Here is a 21051-nt window from a genome sequence, read left to right as displayed (position 1 = left end):
AGTTTAATCCATATGGACACCTGGCCATGCTTCCCTGATGGTTTTCCTTTGTGCTCAAGGTGGGATCAAAGCTTTCTTCTGAGGGAAGAGGCCATACTCACTTAAGGAGTCTGTAGGGTCTGAAGCCATCTTAGTGCATATAAAATTTGTGCTCACTGTCACTCGTTTGCCCCATAGGTCTTATCTCCTCATTTTCCAGCCTTCTCTTTGCTTTGCTGGCTGGTACTTGTGGTTAAATATAAAGCCATGGATATAAAGCCATGATATCATGGCATTCCTTAATTTTTATAGGTTCCTTTTGACTGGAATACATTTTCCATTCTTTAACCCTAAAGTAGTTTCTGCCTTTTGTGGTGAAATGTGTTTCTGGAAGGTAGCAAATATATGCGTTCTGCCTTTTGAGCAAGTTTACTAGTCTGTGCCTTTTGATTGGGGAGTTTATAACTTTAAGAGTTATTATTGGGAGGTACATATTGATTCTTGCCATTACATTGATTTTGTTTCAGAAATGTTACTCTTTTACAGGTCCAGACACTAAACTCATGCAGAACAGTGGTAAGACAAAGTTTAAAAGAACAAGCATTGACAGACTGATGAATACCCTAGTCCTGTGGGTAAGTTTCTGACAGGATAATGAGTACTCTTGTGCTGTGGATGAGTCATTAGGAGGTTGACAAGTACTCTAGGACTACGGGTGAGTCCCTGACAGGTTGATGCATATTCTAGTGCTGTGGCTAAGTCACTGACAGGTTGATAAATAGTCTAGAACTATGAGCCAATCACTGACAAGTTGAATAGTACTGTAGTTCTCTTGGTGAGAATAGTATATTTGTCTATCTGCCTGTCTAATCTGTCTATCTGTCTGTCTATCTATCTACCTATGTAACTATGTATGTATGTATGTATGTATCTATCTATCTATCTATCTATCGATCTATCGATCTATTGATCTATCGATCTATCGTCTGTCTGTCACCTATCACCTATCATCTGTCAATCACAGCATAAGGTCACTGGCAGCACCCTTGTTTTTGTGATAGTAAATAAGATGACTCTCTCAGGATTTTTAAGTAGGGCATTTAATGCCAAACATCATTAATTTTAGTGGTTTAAAGTAATTCCATTCAATTAATTTTGTAGCACCAACTATTAAAAGAAGAAGACACTATGATATAGATACAAATTGGTAGTGTATGAGGGATACATGTTTCAATTTTTCTCTTATACCTAGTTTTTCTAATAAACCTTCAGGAAGTTTTTTCAACTTTGTCTTCATATGCTCCTGTTTCATTTATGAGAATGAAGAAGAAAATAGTTCTAGATTTCAGAAACAGCCTTGCTTGGAGAAAAAAAAAAAAAGGACACTTTCCTACTTTTTAGAGCCTCTTCTGCCTCCAGAGTGGCTAGGGTGAGCTCCTGATACAGAAGCAGAACAAGTTATCACAAATTTGTTCTCAAGACATTGCCTGCCGGGTGGTGGTGGTGCACGCCTTTAATCCCAGCACTTGGGAGGCAGAGGCAGGCAGATTTCTGAGTTTGAGGCCAGCCTGGTCTACAGAGTGAGTTCCAGGACAGCCAGGGCTACACAGAGAAACCCTGTCTCGAAAACCAAACCAAACCAAACCAAACCAAACCAAACCAAACCAAACCACACAAAAAAAACCAAGACACTGCCTTTGTGTCCTTTATCTGTGAGGCTGTGGGTTTGGACTCTGTACTGATGACTTAATTGTCTCTCTGATGTACTTCCAAAATGTTTGCTTTTCTAGTTCTGGTAGTGATGGTGCCATTAAAATCTGCTATACATTTTCACCTTGCCTCCCACGTATTTCAAAAAGCAAAGCACAAGGTGTTTTGGTTCATCCTTCTTTTTTCCCTGTCCTTATGTAAGGATTTGCAGACAGATATAGAGCTAAGAATTCTGACAGACACAAGCTGGTGACAGGGAGCATCAGTCAGTGTATTAGTGGCTTTTCTTGTTGCTGTTATCAAACACCTGACAAAAACAATTTAAAGGAAGAAGAATTTGGGTTGCCATACAGTTCTGGGGATGTAGTCAGAGCTGGTGGTGAAGGCGTGGCTTCAGGAGGGGGAGGCAGCTGATTACATTGCACCTACAGTAAGGAACCTGAGAGAGATGGATGTTGCTCAGATGGCTTTCTCCTTTAAATACTCTTCAAGGTGGGTCTTCCCACTTCAATTAATATAGTCTAGATAATCCCTTATAGATTTTTCCAGGGGCTTGTTTCCATGGTGATTCTAAATTCCATCAAACTGTCAACTGGGGTGAACCATTACAGTACATTGTAGCTGGAGCACAGATGTTAAACTGGGCTTTCCAGGGCACTGAGGCCTCACAGTCTTCTGACTTCAAGCATTGAAGTATGTGATTCATCACAGAATAAGGGTGTGACAATAACTGAGTGACAGCGTTAACCTACAGCATGGTCTTTTCTGTGCCTATCCTTTTATTTTGTTTTTAATCTGTGGATAATGATTGCATCTGACTCAGAGAGAGTTAGTGGGAGAATTAAGTGAGAAGTGTATGTCAGATATCTAGCTACATCTCGGTCATAAAATGCTAACTTTTATTCATATGCCTGGTTGTAAGTAAGAAAGGGTTTGTATAACTTGATTTTTAAATGGCAATTTCTTATGGGAAATTGATTTGATTAATTTGGTATTCATGTTAACTTTAACTAAATTTCTATACTTTTATTGTTATTTCAGATTTTTGGGTTTCTGGTATGCTTGGGAATTATTCTTGGAATAGGAAATTCTATCTGGGAGAGTGAAGTTGGAGACCAGTTCAGAACTTCTCTCTTCTGGAGAGAAGGCGAGAAGAGCTCCTTGTTCTCTGGATTCTTAACATTCTGGTCATATGTCATCATTCTCAACACACTTGTGCCCATTTCATTATATGTCAGGTGAGGTGAGGTTTATACTGTGAGGTCATTGGGTTGCTCACCCTGTGTATGATCTGCTATATCTGTCAGCAATGAGGCGACTTAGCTCTTTAATGCTGTTTAACTTGTACATTTTTGTATTATAACAAATGCACTTTTCTTGATTAGTATGGTTTCTTAGGGATGTAGTTTTTTTGGAACATATAAACTGCACTATAATCTCATGGAATTTGATCAGTAAAATTGAGTTGGTTTAACGTAGGAAAAAACAAACAAACAAACAAACCCGGGATGTTTCGAGATGTGGCCTTCCAGCCATTGGTCTGCCTCAGGTACCTGGATGCAGGTGCTGTCCTACCGTCTACTGCCCCTGTAACATTGGGAAGATCACCTCACCATCTGCTTCTTAGCTTGTTCACTTTAAAAAGTGGACAAAACATAAGTCCTGCCTCATAGGATAATCTGAGGACTCAATGAATGTCTGACATACTCTAAGCTCAATGAGTGGTTGTCTCCTATCATTGGAAGCATCATACATAAATACAGAAAAGATCCTACGTAAGGTTGGTGATAGCACCCAGCTATTTCTAGGTAACTATGATTCCCAATTCCCACTATCCTAATTTACAGTTTCTAGATTTAGTTCCACAGAGTGGTTAAAATGCTCTGTCATAATCTGTATCTGCCTTCAACTTTGTGTGTGTGTGTGTGTGTGTGTGTGTGTGCGCGCGCGCGCGCGTGCATGTTCTCTTTCCCTCTCTATGAATGAATGTTTGCTCTTTCTGTGTGCTCTCTTTCTACAAACATATGTATGTTTTCTTCTCTCTCTACCCTTCCCCTTTCTCCATACATGTATGTGTGTGAAAGAGTGTGTTCCATAAGATTTAGATAAGACTACCTGAGACATTCTCTATCCCAATTCTACCAAGACTGAGTTTTCTGAACGAAGACAGACTTGGCTGTTTTTCACACTCGCCATCAGTACTAACTATATACAAAGCCACCAGCTCTGACTCTCCTCTAATTATGACTAACTTCTCTTTTCTCTTTCCAAAAACTAAGCCACAGTGAAATGAAGAAAGTTAATGAACGAGAGTCACTCTTGTTCTGGATAGTGGTCAGGAAACTGAAATGTCAAGTTGTGGGAAATTGACTTGAAGTAGGGGCATGTGGCCACAACACCACAGATTGCTCCGGGCGGTCTGGAGCTGTGGGCAGCCTGGGTCCTGTGTAATCTGTATTCTACTGGCTCACCACTGCTCATCTGTAGTACCGAGAGTCTCTTGTGCTTGAATCCCATTATAAAGCCTGTAGTAAATGCCATTCTGTGCCAGAAAAGCTGTGATCAACTTTGTTGCTTTCTGTTTAATGTCCTGATAACCAACACTGCATAGATGTACCATCTCCCCATGTGCACAGTGGCTTGTCATTTGTATATTCACACACAGAGTTTTTGTCCTTGTGGAGAACATATACCCTTTGTATCTTCTTTGTACAGCTCTGACTTTTCTCATTTAATGATTTAAAAGGTTTTTACAGTTTGTTTTTTTTTTAATAAAAATCACGGCTAGGTCCTCAGGTTAACATTTCTTTTACTTTTAGTGTGTACTTGTTAACAAAAACGACATTTATAATATTAGGAGTCTAGGTCTTGGTCTTACATTGGTAATAAGATCCCTGACCTTCGAGAAAGTCCTTGGCTTCTCTTTGGCTTGTGTTTGTCAAATATGTGCTGCTCTGTAAAATAAGATGGGGGCATTAAAATGATTGATTTCTGGATTCCTTTCTATTCACACAATAGCACCCACCTTTTGATCCGTGTGTATATAATCACTTATATTTGATATTGGTACAGCACTTCATTGCATAAAACTAGTTTCTTCTGCATTGCTTTTTATGATTTCAAAACCGCTCTCTGCTGTTCTATAATTTGACATGAATATGAGGCCTTGCCATATTCCATGGACGGCTCTGTTTTCTTTTTAAATGTTTTGCATAAGACACTAAACATACTTTATCTCATTTATGCATCCCCCAAATCTTCTGAAGTAGCTCTTGTTGAAATGGGGAGTTGGTTTGTTCAGGATTACATACCTAATGGTCAGAGTGAAGATCTAAATCTGAATTGTCTGACATTTGCACCTTATTTCCCCTCTGACCTTAAATTGGACTTGGGACCGGTGAGAATAAAAAGCTGAGGTTTTCCTCTCACTGAATAACTGATTCTGATCTCAACTTGAGGGGAAAAGCATTTCAAGAAATTTCAAGCTGTTTGGTCTTAGATGCTCAAACACTAGGAACAGGAACAGGTGTGTCTATGATGAGGGCCGAAGGCCTCCCACAGAAGCCCTCGTTAGGCTTTTGGATAAGGTACAATATATAAACTAATGCCATGTGGTGAGAGTTCAGGATTCGCTTTGAACAGTTTATAATTCCAGGTGAGCAGAGACCTTTATTTTTATATTTCCATGCTGTCAGTGTGCTTATGCAGCAAGAAAGACCCAGCCACAGGTTATGTGTATGTGTGTGCACGTGTGCATGCATGTGTGAACACATGTGTGTATGTCTTTCTCTATGTGTGTGTGTGCATGTGTGTATGTCTCTCTCTTTGTGTGTGTGTGTGTGTGTGTGTGTGTGCACGTGCATGCATGTGTAGAAGAAAGGGCTGCATGTAGTACTTCCACTCCCCCAAACCCTCTCTTCCCAAGCAAAAAGGAGATATATCTTCTTTATAGGCTATTTTAAGGCTCAGGAATTTAAATGTAATTTGCAGATTTCCATTGGCTTGTACTGCAGCATGGGAAAATAAAAAAAAAATTGCTACAAAACTGCTTTGAATTTACAAGGAGCTACCAGGTTTGCAGACAATTCAAAGCTTCGAGTGATTTTTTCAGAGTGACCATCCTTTCAAGGGCAACATGTCTCCCAGGATCCTCAGGGAATGCTCAGGAGAGCTGGTCGTATTGAACATTACATTTCCACTTCTCCTGTTTTATGCATACATATCTATAATAAAGTTTAACTTACAAATCAGGCACAGTAATAGATTAACAAGAAAGTGAACAAAGGTAAAAATTATAATCACATAGTACAGTAAAAGTTACATTAACATGGCTTTCCAGTTTCAAAGTCTTACATTGTTCCATATGTAGGCCTGTTTTGATACATGATGATATAATGTCTGAATGATAGGACAAAGTGTGGAGGATGACTTGGGCATCGTGGTAATATTACTTAGACGCAGACACTGCAGTGCCATGCTTATAGATCTGGTAGCTAAGACGGCTGCTGTGTGATGAGTGGATGGTGTATGCTGAGGGGTGTATCAGCCAAGGGGTCCATCACATCTCAGATGTGGTACATCCAGACACAACAGGATGGGGTTACATTTCATCCTTTTGGAGCATTACACAACTTAAAGCAAAAATTGTTTAATTTTAGAATTTTCCGTCAAATAATTTTTGGATACAGTTAATTGTGGGCAACTGAATAGGAAGTAAACCTCCACTAAGGGGAGATTATTGCATAACACCATCATGAAGGCCAGGTTTGTACTGCCTGTAACAGATGCTGGGATTCTGGTCATAATTTGGGATTAATTTCTCTCTCTCTCTCTCTCTCTCTCTCTCTCTCTCTCTCTCTCTCTCTCTCTCTCTGTGTGTGTGTGTGTGTGTGTGTGTGTGTGTGTGTGACTTGGGTTAGTCAGTTAATCTTGCAAGCCATAGTTTCCTAATTGGTGAAGTTAGAGACTAGAGGGCCAGGACTTACTCTGACACTGTCTGCCTGTTTAGGACAGGTTAGATGATGACCTGGACTCTTATGAGTCCTAACACTTTCCCAGTTAAAGGAATAAGGAAACAGTAAGCTACTCTGCAAAAGCGTGAGTCAGGGTGGCTAGTTAGGAATGCAGGGAGAGGGGCAGAAGAGTAAAACCCACATTAGAATATATAAATGCATGCAGAATTAAGATCTGTTTGTCTTTCTATCATATGATTTTATGTAGTCATCATGTGATTTTAGTTTAGGAGAAACTCAGAGATGACCTGGCCCCGTGTTACTCCGAGAGGGAAGAATTGTGCCCAGCTTTCAGAACTAGATGCACAGCATTCAGAATTCCCATGGATCATCTAGCCTTCTTCTTGTAAAGATAAGAAAACCCACTCAGACCAGAAATAAACTGTAGGTCGCTGCTATTTGGTGCAACTTTATATTCTTTCAAATGCTCTCGTTAATATACAAAGACATGAATTGAAAGTCAATGAGCAACGGCAGGATTAATTCAAACTAAAATAAACTTATTCAGAAAAAAAATAATGCATACAAGTGGTTATAAACCTGGGCATCCAAAATAATACACACCCCTGCTAGAATTCAGCTAAGTATCTGATAATAATAATAATAATAATAATAATAATAATAATATATATATATATATATATATATATATATATATATATATATACTTTCTTTTAGATCAGCAAAAATTTAAAAACTTATCCATCAATAAAAACACATAATGTACAGGAACAAATCTGTCCAGCTATGGTGTGGAACTGTATAAAAATAAAGGAAAGCTGAATATGTTATAATATAAGTTCTTTCAAAAATGGGAGTCCTAGAAAAAAAACATATCCTTATCATTGAAGCTGCACATAGTTTTATGAAATAGTTTTTTTTTTTGCAAGCAGTTAACAATATAATACAAACCTAAGAAAATCCCTTAATAAAATTTCTACAAAAACTGATACCTTACGTTGTCATAATCTTTTGGACACCCACCCCACTTGGCATTATAGATGACAGACATTTGGACTAAGACCCTTGGCCACAGACTTCCCGTTTCTGGAGTTTGAATATATAAGCCATTACTGCACAAAGACCATACTCTTTTCCTAGTAGACGGACAGTGAGGAACTCTTGTTTTTAGTCAAAATTGATCATGGTTTGCTTACTGCTTAGTAGAGACTTATTGTTGACTTCTTTTGAAAGTAAAACCACATCAATGTCTGAGGGCACATTTTTTCCAACTAGATATATATCCAGTAAGGAATCATTTACTCTGAGATGCAGCTCAAGTTTCAAATGAACATGCCACACAAAACTCTCCACTGGGCTTGTTTAGTGTAGAGAACCACAGGCCCTTGCCTGACGCTTCCTGATGAGCCAGCTATATCGCTGCTTTATGATGCTGTAAGGAAATAGCTTGGGCACCAAGGGCTATGAGCAGTTTTGCAGCGGAGACATTTCTGAAGATCACTAGGAACTAGGGACAAAGCACTTATATCTTTTTCTTTTGTTTTTGAAACTCTTGAGGATTTTGGCAAAGCTTTGTGTGTTCATATAATAATAGATTCTCTCTCATTTTTCTTCCTTTCTTTTTCATGTTAATGGACCACAGTGTGGAAGTAATCCGTCTGGGACACAGTTATTTTATAAATTGGGACCGGAAGATGTATTACACTGCGAAAGCGATGCCCGCTGAAGCCCGGACGACCACACTCAATGAGGAGCTGGGCCAGATTGAATATATTTTCTCTGACAAAACAGGAACTCTTACTCAAAACATCATGACTTTTAAAAAATGTTCCATTAATGGAAGAGTCTATGGTAAGGGAATAGTTTATGGTACCAAATATATAATAAATAAGCAACATCATTAAAAAATAATATCCTCTTACCCAACCATCATGGTTTTCTTGTTAAGCACTGCCATGATACTTGACAGATAATGCACACCCATAAACTAGTTATTACACACATTTGAAACAATCTGATGGAACTTAGGATCTATTACCATCCATGACTAGAGAAGGTTCCCTTTGATACACCGCTCTGTGGATTTGCTCTGTAACTGCTCCAGAGGCCAAATTCCCTGGATGAGCCTAGGCAGCATGATTTATCTTGTTAAGCCAATGTCTTATGCTTCCTCCTCTGTTCCCCTGTGGGATCAATGTCAATATATGTGTTTCTGAGGATTTAGTCTTTCCTGAAATGCACATTTCTCCTGGCACCTTCACCTGCCAAGTTCCCCTTTGGATTCTTCTGTATGGATAAATGACTTGTATTTGGGAATCCAAGTGTCCTTTTGGTTCCTGGCCCATCTCAAGTGGATGTTAGCTAGCTATCAGACAATGTCTTCTGTAGAGGTCTGGTGGGACCTCTGTGATGTTCCTCTGGATCTTTTACCTTAACTCATGGAGGTCATTCATTTTGTCAAGGAGTTCCAAGAGAAGGTAACTTTTCACTATGTCTCCTAATGTGAAGGAAACTTCACACCTTGTCAAATAATTTAAAGCAGGATTTGACTTTGAAGGAAAACAAGGGATTGAAAAAGTCAATATGCTATACTGTCCTGTCTTGTGACCTCCTTCTCATTGAATCCCATCACTACCACCCACCCATGCAGTAATCGGGCCCTCGGCTCTCCTGTATCCCTAGTTCCCTATCCTGCCTCTTTGGTGGTAGACATGGTGATTTTCAACCTGAGCTTTCATGTGTGTCTTACATCCACATCATGCCTGCTAAATAGCTAGAACCATTACTTAAAATTTATGGACATTATTGTTTGAGTCTAAAAATACTTCCTTGACCTAAATAGTGGTGTAAGTAAGACTATTTTAGAATATTAGGGGATATTTTGAAATTTAGAGATCTTTTTGATTCATTTTAACCCAGTGATATAATTTTTAAGAAGCAGTCTGAAATTATTAGACATGTGGACCAATAACCATCTGTTGTAATGTTTATTGTGGGCTACTTTTAGAGACAACTTCTTGATATTTTCAGGTAGGTAGAGATTTCAAGATCTTTGTAAATTTGCATATTTAAAAACTGTATGAAGGCTAGTCATTTCCCTCATAGACTACAGGAAAGGAGCAGAAAGGGTTAAGTATCCTCTTTTGGTCCCAATTTATATATGCATTATAATTTATAAAGTATTTATATCCATGAAACATATTTCTCCTTGCACACACCAATACTGTTCAGAATTGCTTTTTGGGGTGGGGGGTACAGCTTAACTTGTTTTGAGTCATAGATCTGGACTTTGGGAAATTTTAGCTTTTCACTCTGACCAATTGTCTTAGTTTACCATTGCTATGATGAAACACCATGACCAAAGCAACTGAGGGAGCAAAGGGTTTATTCGGCTTACATTTCAAGATCACGGCTTATCATCAAAGGAGTCAGAACCTGGAGGCAGGAGCTGATGCAGAGGTCATGGAGGGGTGCTGCTTACTGGCTTGCTCTTCATGGTTGCTCAGCCTGCTTTTTATGGAACCCAGGACCACCATCCCAGGAATGCCACCTCCCACAATTGGATGGGCCTTCCCACATTAATTATTGATTTAAAAAAATGCCCCACAGCAGTGCTTAGAGCCCAGTCTTATGGAGGCATTTTCCCAGTTGAGGTTCCCTCCTCTCAGATGACTCCAGTGTGTGTCAAGTTGACAACAAACTATCCTGCACACCTATCTACGTCTTGTTTCTATACTCAAAATTATTATATTCTTAGATCTTTAATTCTTTTTCTGTTTTATCTCTAGCCCTGCAATGGGCTCTCTTTGGGGGACTTTTAAATACGAAGGCACAGTTCTTTTTCTTTTTTCCATCATTTAATTTGAATGAATGCATATGTGGTCATGATAGGACCATGGCCATGTGACTCAGATTTCTATTGTAGGAGGTTGGCTAGGTTCATTACAATCCCAAGGACTCCTCCCGCACAGCACATGAGACTGTGCCACTCACTGCGAAACAGCTGTTCAAACATGAGAGCCTGTGAATGACATGCCACACTCAAACCATGACATTCAGCCCTTGCTCCCTAAGCTCATGGTCATCTCATGGTCCACAATGTGTTTCATTCAACTTCACAACTTCCTATAGTCTTCAACACTCCTAATGTGTAAGATCCAAAGTCTCTTCAAAGACTCACGGCAATCTTGTAACTGTGATTCCCCTGCAAAATAAAGTTTGATTATTTACTTCCAAAATCCAACAACATAGAACAAACATTCCCCCCTTTGGTGAGCCTGCATAGAGCACCTTTCATATATTATTAAAGCTAGTTCTCAGGGAGGAGGTTTCCAGATCAGCTCCAGATTGATTTCTCCAAGTCCTGTGTCTGAAATAGGGGTTTGCCTTCATGTTCTAGGAGGTAACCAAGGACAATGACAATCTGTCATCTCACTAGTCTTTTGGACTCACCCTGACCACCAGATCAAAAGGTTTCCCATGGTAGGCACTGGGGTCTTTGTTAGTCTACGGCTCTAATGGGGAGCACTATCACCTAGTGTTCCCCATCTTAATTTTGTTTGCTCATTTTTATTAGTTCTTTGGGAACTTTGTGCAATGAATTTTGATAATGTTCACCCTCTCCCCTAACTCCTCCTAGATTCACACCAGCTTCCCTACCTATCCACTTGGTGTCCTCCCTGCATCTTTGCCTGTCAACTGTAGCTTATGCTGCCCATATGCTCTTGGATATGTGTCCTTTATTAGAGGATAGGCTACCTATTAGAGGCTACACTCATTATACTTCCCTCTGCCAATAGCTTCTTATCTGGGAGTGTGACTTTGCACCTATCTCTCTCCCTGCCCCCACACACTGGCATTTTGTATGACCTGAGACTGTGCAGGTCTTATGCATGGTATCTCAACTGCTGTGAGTTCGTATGTGTCTTTCTGTATCCAGAGAACAGTTTCTTTGCAGTCATCCACTTCTTATGACTCTTATAGTCTTTCTGTCCCCTTACCTGACATGATCCCTGAGCCTTGGAGGGATGGGGTATGTTGCAGGTGCTCCACTTAGGGCTGAGAATTCCACCGCCTCTCACTCTCTGTTCCTTAATCAGCTGTGGGTCTGTGTTAATCACCTCTACTGCAGAACAAATTTTCTCTGATGGGGGTTGATTGATGTGCTAAGCTGGGGCCACATGTCTCACCATCTTTTATTTTTAATGTATACTTATTTAGTTTTATCTTAAGCATAAACACTCCTCTATATTGCCATTTATAGGGATATGCATATTATGCCAATATTTGAATTTATATTCTATCTAGTAATAGTACTTCAGGAAAGAGTGCACTAATGGGCACTGACCAGATATATATGTAAAACTGAATATATATATATATGTATATATATATGTATATATATATATATGTGTGTGTGTGTGTGTGTGTGTGTGTGTAGCATATATATATATATGTAACATACCTACTGAGCAAGTTTTATTTAGAAATATGTATATATGTTCACATATATATGTGCATACAATAACAATTAATGGAAAAGAGGCCATTAATTTTAAGTAGAGAAAGATAGAACATGTGGGAGAGATTGAAGGCAGGAAAGGGAAGGGGAAATGATATAGTTATATTAATCTCTCCATAGTATTAAAAAAAAAAACCCCAAAGTGCAAGCAAAACAAAACACTAAATTTATTCTCTAAAGTTACATGTTTAAAACTAGTTTCAGTTTTACTTACTATTTACTTTCAGTGTTTATTTCAGCAGGTGAAGTGCCAGATGACGTGGGCCAGAAGAAAGAAATAACTAAGGTATCGAAGAGATATATTCCATTTTTTGCTTTAGTTTTAAATAGTATAAGCTTTTAAAGTATGGCACATTCTTTTTTTTTTTTTATTAGATATTTTATTTACACTTCAGATGGCATCTCCTATCCCCATTTCCCCCCCTTAGAAAACTCCTATCCCATGCCCCCTTTTCCTTTTTGCATTTATACATTTTTTTTAAATAATGTTAATCATAAGTGTTATAAGTTTGGAATTGTTCAATCAGAGGTGTAACCCACTGACCAACCTAGATATAACAACTATCTTTGACTGGTGGAGATACATGAATATCTGCCTCCCTGTCTCCCCCCTCTTACTCTCTTTCATCACCTAGCTTCTCCTATCCTTCTCCTCCTCTTCTTACTCCTTTTCTTCCTCTCAGTACTCCTCCTACTTTAGCTCCTCCTACACATCACCCTTCCTGTTAAAATGAAACTTTTCTCTCAAAATACAATTAGAGCATAATTATGAGTATGGCACATTCTTAAAAGCTTGATTTATACTATCCACTATGAGACATGTAAAAAAAAAAATCCCAAGAAATAGATTTACATGGCTCAAAATTTCTTCTAATAAAGGTTCCTTGGCCACACAGTTTCCAAATCTTTAGAGCTGTGCATGGATTCATCTTCCTGTTCAAATAGCTGGAAGAATGCAGGTCTCATGTCAAGGTCTCTACACTGGCAGGAAATATGACTGAAGATGCCATTGTGAATGCTGTGATCTTTGCTACTCGCTGATTCCCCACTCTTGTGCATGGTTTGCTTAGTGTGCTCCTGAACTGCAGCAATGTGGACGTACGACCCACCCTGACTCACATGAAAGATGTCACTAAAGGCTTTGGCCCTGAGGGCCAAGGATATGCAGTTGGTAATAAACCCCACCCCTCAAGCAAGCCAAGACACATAAAACACACCCGCCCCCACCTCTAAGCAAGCCAAGGCACATAATTGCCATGTCAGGTCAGAAGTACATCACCTCCCCAAGAAGCAGCACAGGCCACAATGTCATTCATCTGTGTGCCTATCACAGGCTGACTCTTTGAGCTGGTTGCGCTGAAAGTCTACCCTATTGGTCATGAGCCTGGATTAGGGGAAGGATGGAGGAGGGTAGACAGATAAATCCTGATGGATCATAATGAAGAGTATGGTCCTTGCTACTGCAAGTGCTGCTCAACCACGGGATTAAATATGATGCTGGGCTCTGTGTATGGAAGGTGAACAAGGACAAACAGCTCTGGAGGCCCCGCAGCTGATGAGAGTAACAGCCAGAGCTGATTCAGAGTGACAAGTGTCATGAGTCACAGGTCCTTGAGGAGACCAAGCCACACAGAGGCAAGGCTCCCTGGTGCTGGAGGCAGACAGGGCCATAGCTACTCTTGAGGGCACCCACAGAGATGATATGGAGGAGGTGGCTGGTTCGTGCTCATAAGCTCAAGCCCAAAGCTCTTTCAGAGAACCTAATGTGTTGGTGAAACCTCTGGGAAGCAGCCTCAGTGGGTTTCCCCCAGTGCTGGTCTACTTAGCAAGCAGCAGAAGCCTGACTGACAGAAACACTCTCAGCTCTACAAGGCTGAGCACCAGTGAGGGCTGCTGGCTCTGACTCTGCAGCCTGCTCTTATTGCAAGTCCTTAACCAGGGCCCCTCCCTGTCCCACTTTTCATTCCCCGTTCTTCTGAACAGTTCAGCCAGAGTCCAGGCCCTGAGAGTGGGAATGAACCACATGTCCTGCATCAGGCTCTGGGGTCTAGCAGGGGCAGTCAGCCCCATAATGCAGGATATAGCCTTGCTGCCTGGGCCGCAGGATTTTACCTATTGGAGATGTCTACTTGGTGGGCACCACCTCATCTTGCCATTGTACTAACATGTGGTGAGGCAAGGTCTCTGCACCAAAACAGGGTCCCAGCTGGGAAATTCAGAAGGCACTGGGTCCAGTGCTCTAGCCGCAGTCACAGGCCTGCCCCTGTTGTGCAGAAGCCCCGCCTATTCTTTGTTCCTCTTGGATAAAGCTAAACTCAGGGATCTGGCTGCTGTGTTGCAATAGCATTGAGAATAGAATGACTGGCTGGGCTGTGGTGGCACATGCCTTTAATCCCAGCACTTGGGAGGCAGAGGCAGGCAGATTTCTGAGTTCGAGGCCAGCCTGGTCTAGAGTGAGTTCCGGGCTACACAGAGAAACCCTGTCTTGAAAAACCAAAAAAAAAAAAAAAAAAAAAAAAAAAAAAAAAAAAAAAAAAAAAAAAAAGAGAGAGAGAGAGAGAGAGAGAAGAATGACAGGCTACCAGGGTCCCACAGACATAGTGGAGAGAAATGCTTGGAGTGTCCCACTGATATGCAGACCATCCTAGTCCACCCAAGCTTATTGAATGCTGTTGCTCTGGGGCTCTTTGCTGTCAGTCCTGGATTCCTGTGTGCCAAGGGGTAGTGAGTAAACTCAACATTGCTTCAAGCTCCAGCTCCAAACATCATTTTTTTTTTTTGCCCTCTGCTAGATGGCATTGTAAGTGATTCAAGCTACATAGTGATGGTGTGGCAGCTGCCTCTTGGCAGAGCATAGCTTAAGCCCTGTAGTTCCTATAAATACTGGATCAATGAATAAATGGAAGCATGGTAAGACAGAAAGGAGAATGTTGCCCAAAGCATCATTTCTTCATCCCCAAAAAGACACATTGAAATGTTTGGTCAAAACAAGAGTACATGAAAATAAGCATCTCCCCTCACCCCAAAGTAAGGATGGAATGCAAAGGGATTCTGGACATGGCAGGGTTGTGTATTTCAGGGTCTCTCTGTGATACATATGGATCCAGACCTCGGAGCCAAAGAAATGGAAGTCCAGCCACAGTGTGAAGCTAGCCTGTTAACTAGATAACAACAACAACAACAACAACAATATTATTCATTAATGACTTCATATGATTTCATCTTTGGAGGGAATACTTAATTTTAGTTACAAAGGTCCATGTGACCAGCCTTGGACATGGGAATAGAATGGAAAAGCGGAGGGCCAAAGCAATTGAATGGTTGTCATGTTCTTATAAACTGAGAAACTGAGAGAGAGTCTGTTGTGAAGGGGAAGGGACATTTCATTGCTTATAAGACTGTCATAAAGTTTCTAAACTTAAGGTTTAAATGTCTGAAAGACCACATGAAATCAACAAAAGGTCAAAAGGTGGAGATCAGGTTGGAGTTCTTAAATGGGAAGAAGTACACAGTGAATGTGCTGTGTGACACTATTCCTAAGGATAGAATGTGCAATGTGACACTATTCCTAAGGATATGAGAGCAGACGCCTATTTAGTCCAGATAGGGAACCGATGACAGACCAAAGCAACGACACCACCAAATTCCATCTTGATGAGCCAATGGGTTTTATTGTGTTTCCTTAAAGAAAATGGATGAGGGGTTATTTACAGGAGCAGAGTAGCTCAGAGAGCTGCATCACCAGAGCCCACCTTAATGTGGCAACCACCCATGAGAGCTGGAAACGTGCATATCCTACAGGAAGCTCAGAGGTTGGAGAGTGTCCTTTCCAGGTCACTCGCTCAGCCTGAGCCTTCCAAGGCAGCCTGGTTGATCTCAACCTCTTCCAGGAAGTGTTTCAGGGCTTACAGATGTCCTTACTGCTTATATACTTGTGGAGGAAGGGGTCTGTTGAATGTGGTTGGTTTCAGGGTTTCCTTGAAGCTATTCTGAGTTGTTTACTCACTGAATTTAAGGATCTTCCCTGCAAGAAAAAAAGTTTCATCCCACCCTACCTTTAACATTCTGGATCTTTATATATTTCCCTCAAAGATAGAAGGCTCTACTCTGCTACACAGGAATGTGTGAATGTCTATTAGAAAAGTTTTAGTTTTGAAACAGTCCAGGATAAATTAGTGGTTGCAGGGTTTTAAAAATTAAGACATATAATGGCAACCCATGAAATGTGAAAAGGTTGAAACATGGAAAAGACAATTGATTGCTTTTGGAAAAAGTTTGTTTTGGTGGTGGTGTTCTCTTGTAGAAAAAGGAGGCTGTGGACTTCCCAGGCAAATCGAAATCAGAAAGAACACTCCATTTCTTTGACCACAATCTGATGGAATCCATTGAGCTGGGGGACCCCAAAATCCACGAATTCCTTCGCTTACTGGCTCTCTGCCATACTGTGATGTCAGAGGAGAATGGCGCAGGTAAGTGCTGGATCGTGAGCCTTTGAAAAAAAATGTAACAAAGATAGGCATTGGTATTCAAATTGAAGGATTTCTGAAAGGTAGAATACTCCAAGCAAGGTTTTCTTGTCTCCAGCTTTTTGTTTTTATTCTGAATGCTTCTGAGAAACTAGGAATATTTTTTTTTAATTTTTTATTTGTTTTATTTATGTGTATGAATACCTTAGCTGCATGTATGTTTGTATACCATTTGTGTGTAGTGCCCACGGATGAGGGTCTCTGGTCACCTGGAACTGGAGTTACAGACATTTGTGAGCTGCTATGTGGGTGCTGGGCATTGAACCCATGTCCTCTGAAAGAGCAGCAGGCATTCTTAATTGCCAGGCCATCACTTCAGTCCCCATAAATACATTAAAGAAAAAGAGACAGTACCAATGGAAAGCTAAGGATCCAAACATGTCCTTTGGCTAGGATGAAATGCTTCTTATGATTGAGCAACACACTTGGCTGTGATAGTCTAGTACCCAGAGCACAGGGAAATACTGTTCACATAGCACATGTTCATGGGTGGAGCTGACCATACAGTGGGGATAAATCCTACATAAGAACCTGTGGTCATCAAGCTGATCAAGGACTTTTCCATGCTACGTGGTGATTTGGAGCTCAGGGTTTATTAAACACAGCAAACCCAGCTGGCTTATTTTACCTTTGATCCTGAGAGGCAACTGATGATGCCAGAGAATCAACTTCTTTTTTCAAAGTTTAACAATTTTTACCTGTAAGTGTTGTTTTCTCTTACTACCAAATATTAAGTTAAAATTACTACCCAAGGAAGTAATAAGTGCTGGATTAACCCATTCTTTAGATTTTAATTGCTTTCAAGTTTCACATAATTATATTTATGACTTTAATTGATCTTTAGAATATTAACACCACAAGGAATCGTTATATTCCCTTCTGGGAACTGCCTTAAGGAAGTTTCTTTCATTTCTGCCTTTTGAGTTAATTTCATTTCCCAAACCCTATTTCATTTTAATAGCACTCTCTGTTTTCCATTAATGTTATGATATTCTTTAGATCTCTTTGAGGATATTAATTACACTTAATTTGAAATTTGCTTTTGTTTCATCCAGTAAGTTGTATTTTATTGAGTATGTTCTCTCTTTTTCTCTCTCCTCTTTGTTTCTCTCTGTCTCTGTTTCTCTCTGTGTGTCTCTTTCTGTGGGTCTTTACCTCCCTCCAGCCCTTCCTCTCTCTCTCTCTCTCCCTTCTCCATCTCCCCTTCTCCTTCTACATCTAACTTTCCTGTTGTTCTCAAATGTTTGATGATTTATGGTTGTCTGTTCCTCTTTGCGTGAGAGGCTTTTTGCTTGGTGAATGTCGTTTATTATTATAGTATGTTGCTCAAGATCCTATGGATAAGGCAGATCTTGTAACTGATCTTCGGGTTGTGAGGTCCTCTGTTCTGGGAGTCATGTCACCAAGGTTACCATCTTGCTTTTCCAGAGCGGACACTAGAAGTCTGCCAGGGCTCTTATTAGAGGCAGAATTGCATACAAATTCCCTGTCTTGTTTCCCCTCTGACTCTGTGGAAGTCTGATGCTACTACACTCATTTACCTGTGGTCTCTGGTCCCAGACTCAGATCTTCACCCTCTCCGGAGGTGGCCTGAACAGGAGTAGTACTTCAGCCTGTCATTCAGAGCAAGCAAGTTCAACCACCTGCCTGCACTCCCACCCAACATTGCCTGCAATTGCTCTTACATTTTAGCAGTTCTTAACTGCTGGCTAATGCCTCTTGCCACTAAAAAGGATTTCTCGAGAGAAAGGAGTTAGATATGTGAATGATTTCAACTGTTTCTAACCCTTGTTTCAAGACACTAAATTCTATTGTCGGTTCCGTCTTGAGGAAATGTGAACTTGTTTTCATTTCAAAGCTTTCGTTGTGGGATAAGCCGCCCAGGCTCAAGAGAATCCCTATATGTTAAAGAACATCTCAAATTAAACCCTTCTGTAGCAATGTCACTTATAAAGAAGACGAGAGTACAAACTCAACACTAAAAGTTTTAATATTTAAAATTTAACTCATGGTGCTATTGCTGCAACTTGTGGCATTTGGCTCATGGGGAAGTTACTTGGAGACACTGTGGTTTCGGTCTGTGCCAGAGTAAAGTTTCAGAACAAGAGAGAGGGAAATACAAGCACCTTAGAAAGATTTTTTTTATTTTCTTTACTTTTAAAGTAAATGACAGTAAACCACGTTGCAAAATTTTAAAACTCTTTTACTGCCTTATTGTACCAATTTTAAAATTTGTAGAAGTTTGATAATAGCTTGGTATACATTTAATTTTCATAAATGTTTAATAAATGCTAGAAATGAGTGTATATTCTATGATTTGGGGGGTACTATAGTCTAAACATATACATTCAACAATTATATTCAATGATTTTTAAATTATATTACTCAAACTTCTGTTCGTTTGTTTCTTGTTTGTTTATTTAGTGACAGACTGCTATTCTATTGCCCAGGCAATCTTTGGGCTTCAGCCTTCTAAGTGTTTTCTTCCACAACTTGATTTTTCAGCTAATTAAGATATGCAAGAGCCCCTAATAGAACAGCACACTTGTATGTTGATAATTGTAGTTCTACCGAAGCTTGCTTTAGAAGGTTATGTTTGGTAATAATTCAGACTTCTGTCTTCGTTAGACCACAGCCTGTATCAGTAACCCTTGACCTCACTTTTCTCCCATCTCATTTTTGTCTCAGAGTTCACTGTGACTGTTTCTATTTCCTAGGTGTTTGTGCACTTGGCTTTTGTTAGCTTCCATTTATCTCTTCGCTTACATTATGGATACGTCTCTTGTAAATGATACATTTTAACATTAAAAAAAATCAGCGTAGATAAAGCTAAGGCCAAAGAGAACATTCGCTCTGTTTTCCTTTGTTGTCACTACACTTAGTTTTAAATACTTAAAGCTCAGTGGTTGATAGCATTTGGAGTTTTCAACCATCCTACTTTGTCTTCTCTTTGTCCTACCTTTCCTTTCTTAGACTTTTTCTTTTCTTTTCTTTTCTTTTTTTTCTTTTTTTTCTTTTTTCTTTTTTTTTTTTTTGGTCTTTTCATAGGTTTAGTCCTTTCTGTTCCTGCTACTTTGAAAACAATGAACCTTTATTATTTTAGCAGTTAACATTGGGACTTTAACATAATAAACTCAGAAAGCCTAAGGCTTCTTTTGAGTAAAACAAAGATCCTTTGATAGTTATCAGTGTTGCCCTGCCCATATGCAACATTCCTACCAGGCCTTCATTCCTTTTAAACCTCACAGGTGCTATGCTTATAACTGTGGCCAATGTCTGTGTGATTCACTCGTATGTATCTGCTTTGTTTTCCTTAGCATATCTATCTATCTATCTATCTATCTATCTATCTATCTATCTATCTATCTATCTATCAATTTCTACCTACTAGTGGTAAGTGCATAGCTTCCCTATTGCTGGTACAACCACAAGTGACTCTGAAGTAACTATGTTATCTTTGCTCCTTTTCCCTTTTTCATTGTTTGAGACAGAGTCTTGCTATCCACCCCGACTAGGGTGGTGTTCACTATGTAGCTCAGGCTGACCTCAAACTCATGGAAATCTTCCTGCCTTTGCCTCTTACCTGATTCACTCTTCTACTTGCTTAGAAATGTACTCGAGAATATATGCAGAGAAGTACGGTTGTTTTTTTTTTTTTTTTTTCCACAAGGAAACTATAGTATACCCATAGTTTACCACTAATAGGAAAACCAATTGCATAACAATTTATCTTTGAACACTATAAACAGTAAATATTGATCTATCAGTGCCTGCATCTTCTGATTTATTTTTCAAACACTATATAATTTTATGTAAGTGGGATTACTTTTATTTTTAAGGCATTTTTTTTTTAGTCTTTCTTCATGTTTCATTCTTTCTTTCTTCTCTCAGCTCCACGTCAGCACACACACTATTAAGCAACAAGCCCTTAACATCTTGATATGATCCTTCATATCTTGGTGGAATTTTATAAATTCAGTCTCATAAAAAAGGTCATTAGTGACTTAACAAAGAAAAGGCCAGACTGTGTGCTACCCCACTCCTTGTTGTTTGATCTTTTTAATGATGATATCGTCTCTTTCGGCCGTAGGACCCATCAGTATAAAAATGAAAATAAGAATTTAAGTAATCATTACTTCTAAAAGCTTACCTTGAGCATCATCTGGGAATCATATGAGGATCCTATTATGGTGTTTTCGTTAGGACCTGTAGTCACTGAAAGTGAAGACCTATTGTCTATGAGCCAAGAAATTTTTATCACAGTGGAAAGACAGACTCACAGTTGGACAGTGAATTCAATAGGAAAGTGTTTAGAGTTGATGCTGGAGTTAGTTATTAAAGA

The 21051-nt window shown here is 39.7% G+C and overlaps 1 protein-coding gene across 6 annotated transcripts in view; it reads left to right on the top strand.

The window, feature by feature from the left end:
• Nucleotides 1-21051, top strand: part of Atp8b4 (ATPase phospholipid transporting 8B4 (putative)) — a 172545-nt gene that overhangs the window by 97608 nt on the left and 53886 nt on the right. For all 6 annotated transcript variants that reach the window (XM_076929685.1, XM_076929687.1, XM_076929686.1 and 3 more), the window contains 5 exons: nt 526-614; nt 2731-2927; nt 8305-8513; nt 12423-12469; nt 16487-16652. In XM_076929685.1, coding sequence (XP_076785800.1) covers nt 526-614; nt 2731-2927; nt 8305-8513; nt 12423-12469; nt 16487-16652 — 708 coding nt within the window. The remainder of the gene's footprint in view (nt 1-525; nt 615-2730; nt 2928-8304; nt 8514-12422; nt 12470-16486; nt 16653-21051) is intronic.

Source organism: Arvicanthis niloticus, chromosome 2 (assembly GCF_011762505.2).
Source record: "Arvicanthis niloticus isolate mArvNil1 chromosome 2, mArvNil1.pat.X, whole genome shotgun sequence".
Taxonomy (NCBI): Eukaryota; Metazoa; Chordata; class Mammalia; order Rodentia; family Muridae; genus Arvicanthis; species Arvicanthis niloticus.
This window is presented reverse-complemented; position numbering and strand designations above follow the sequence as displayed.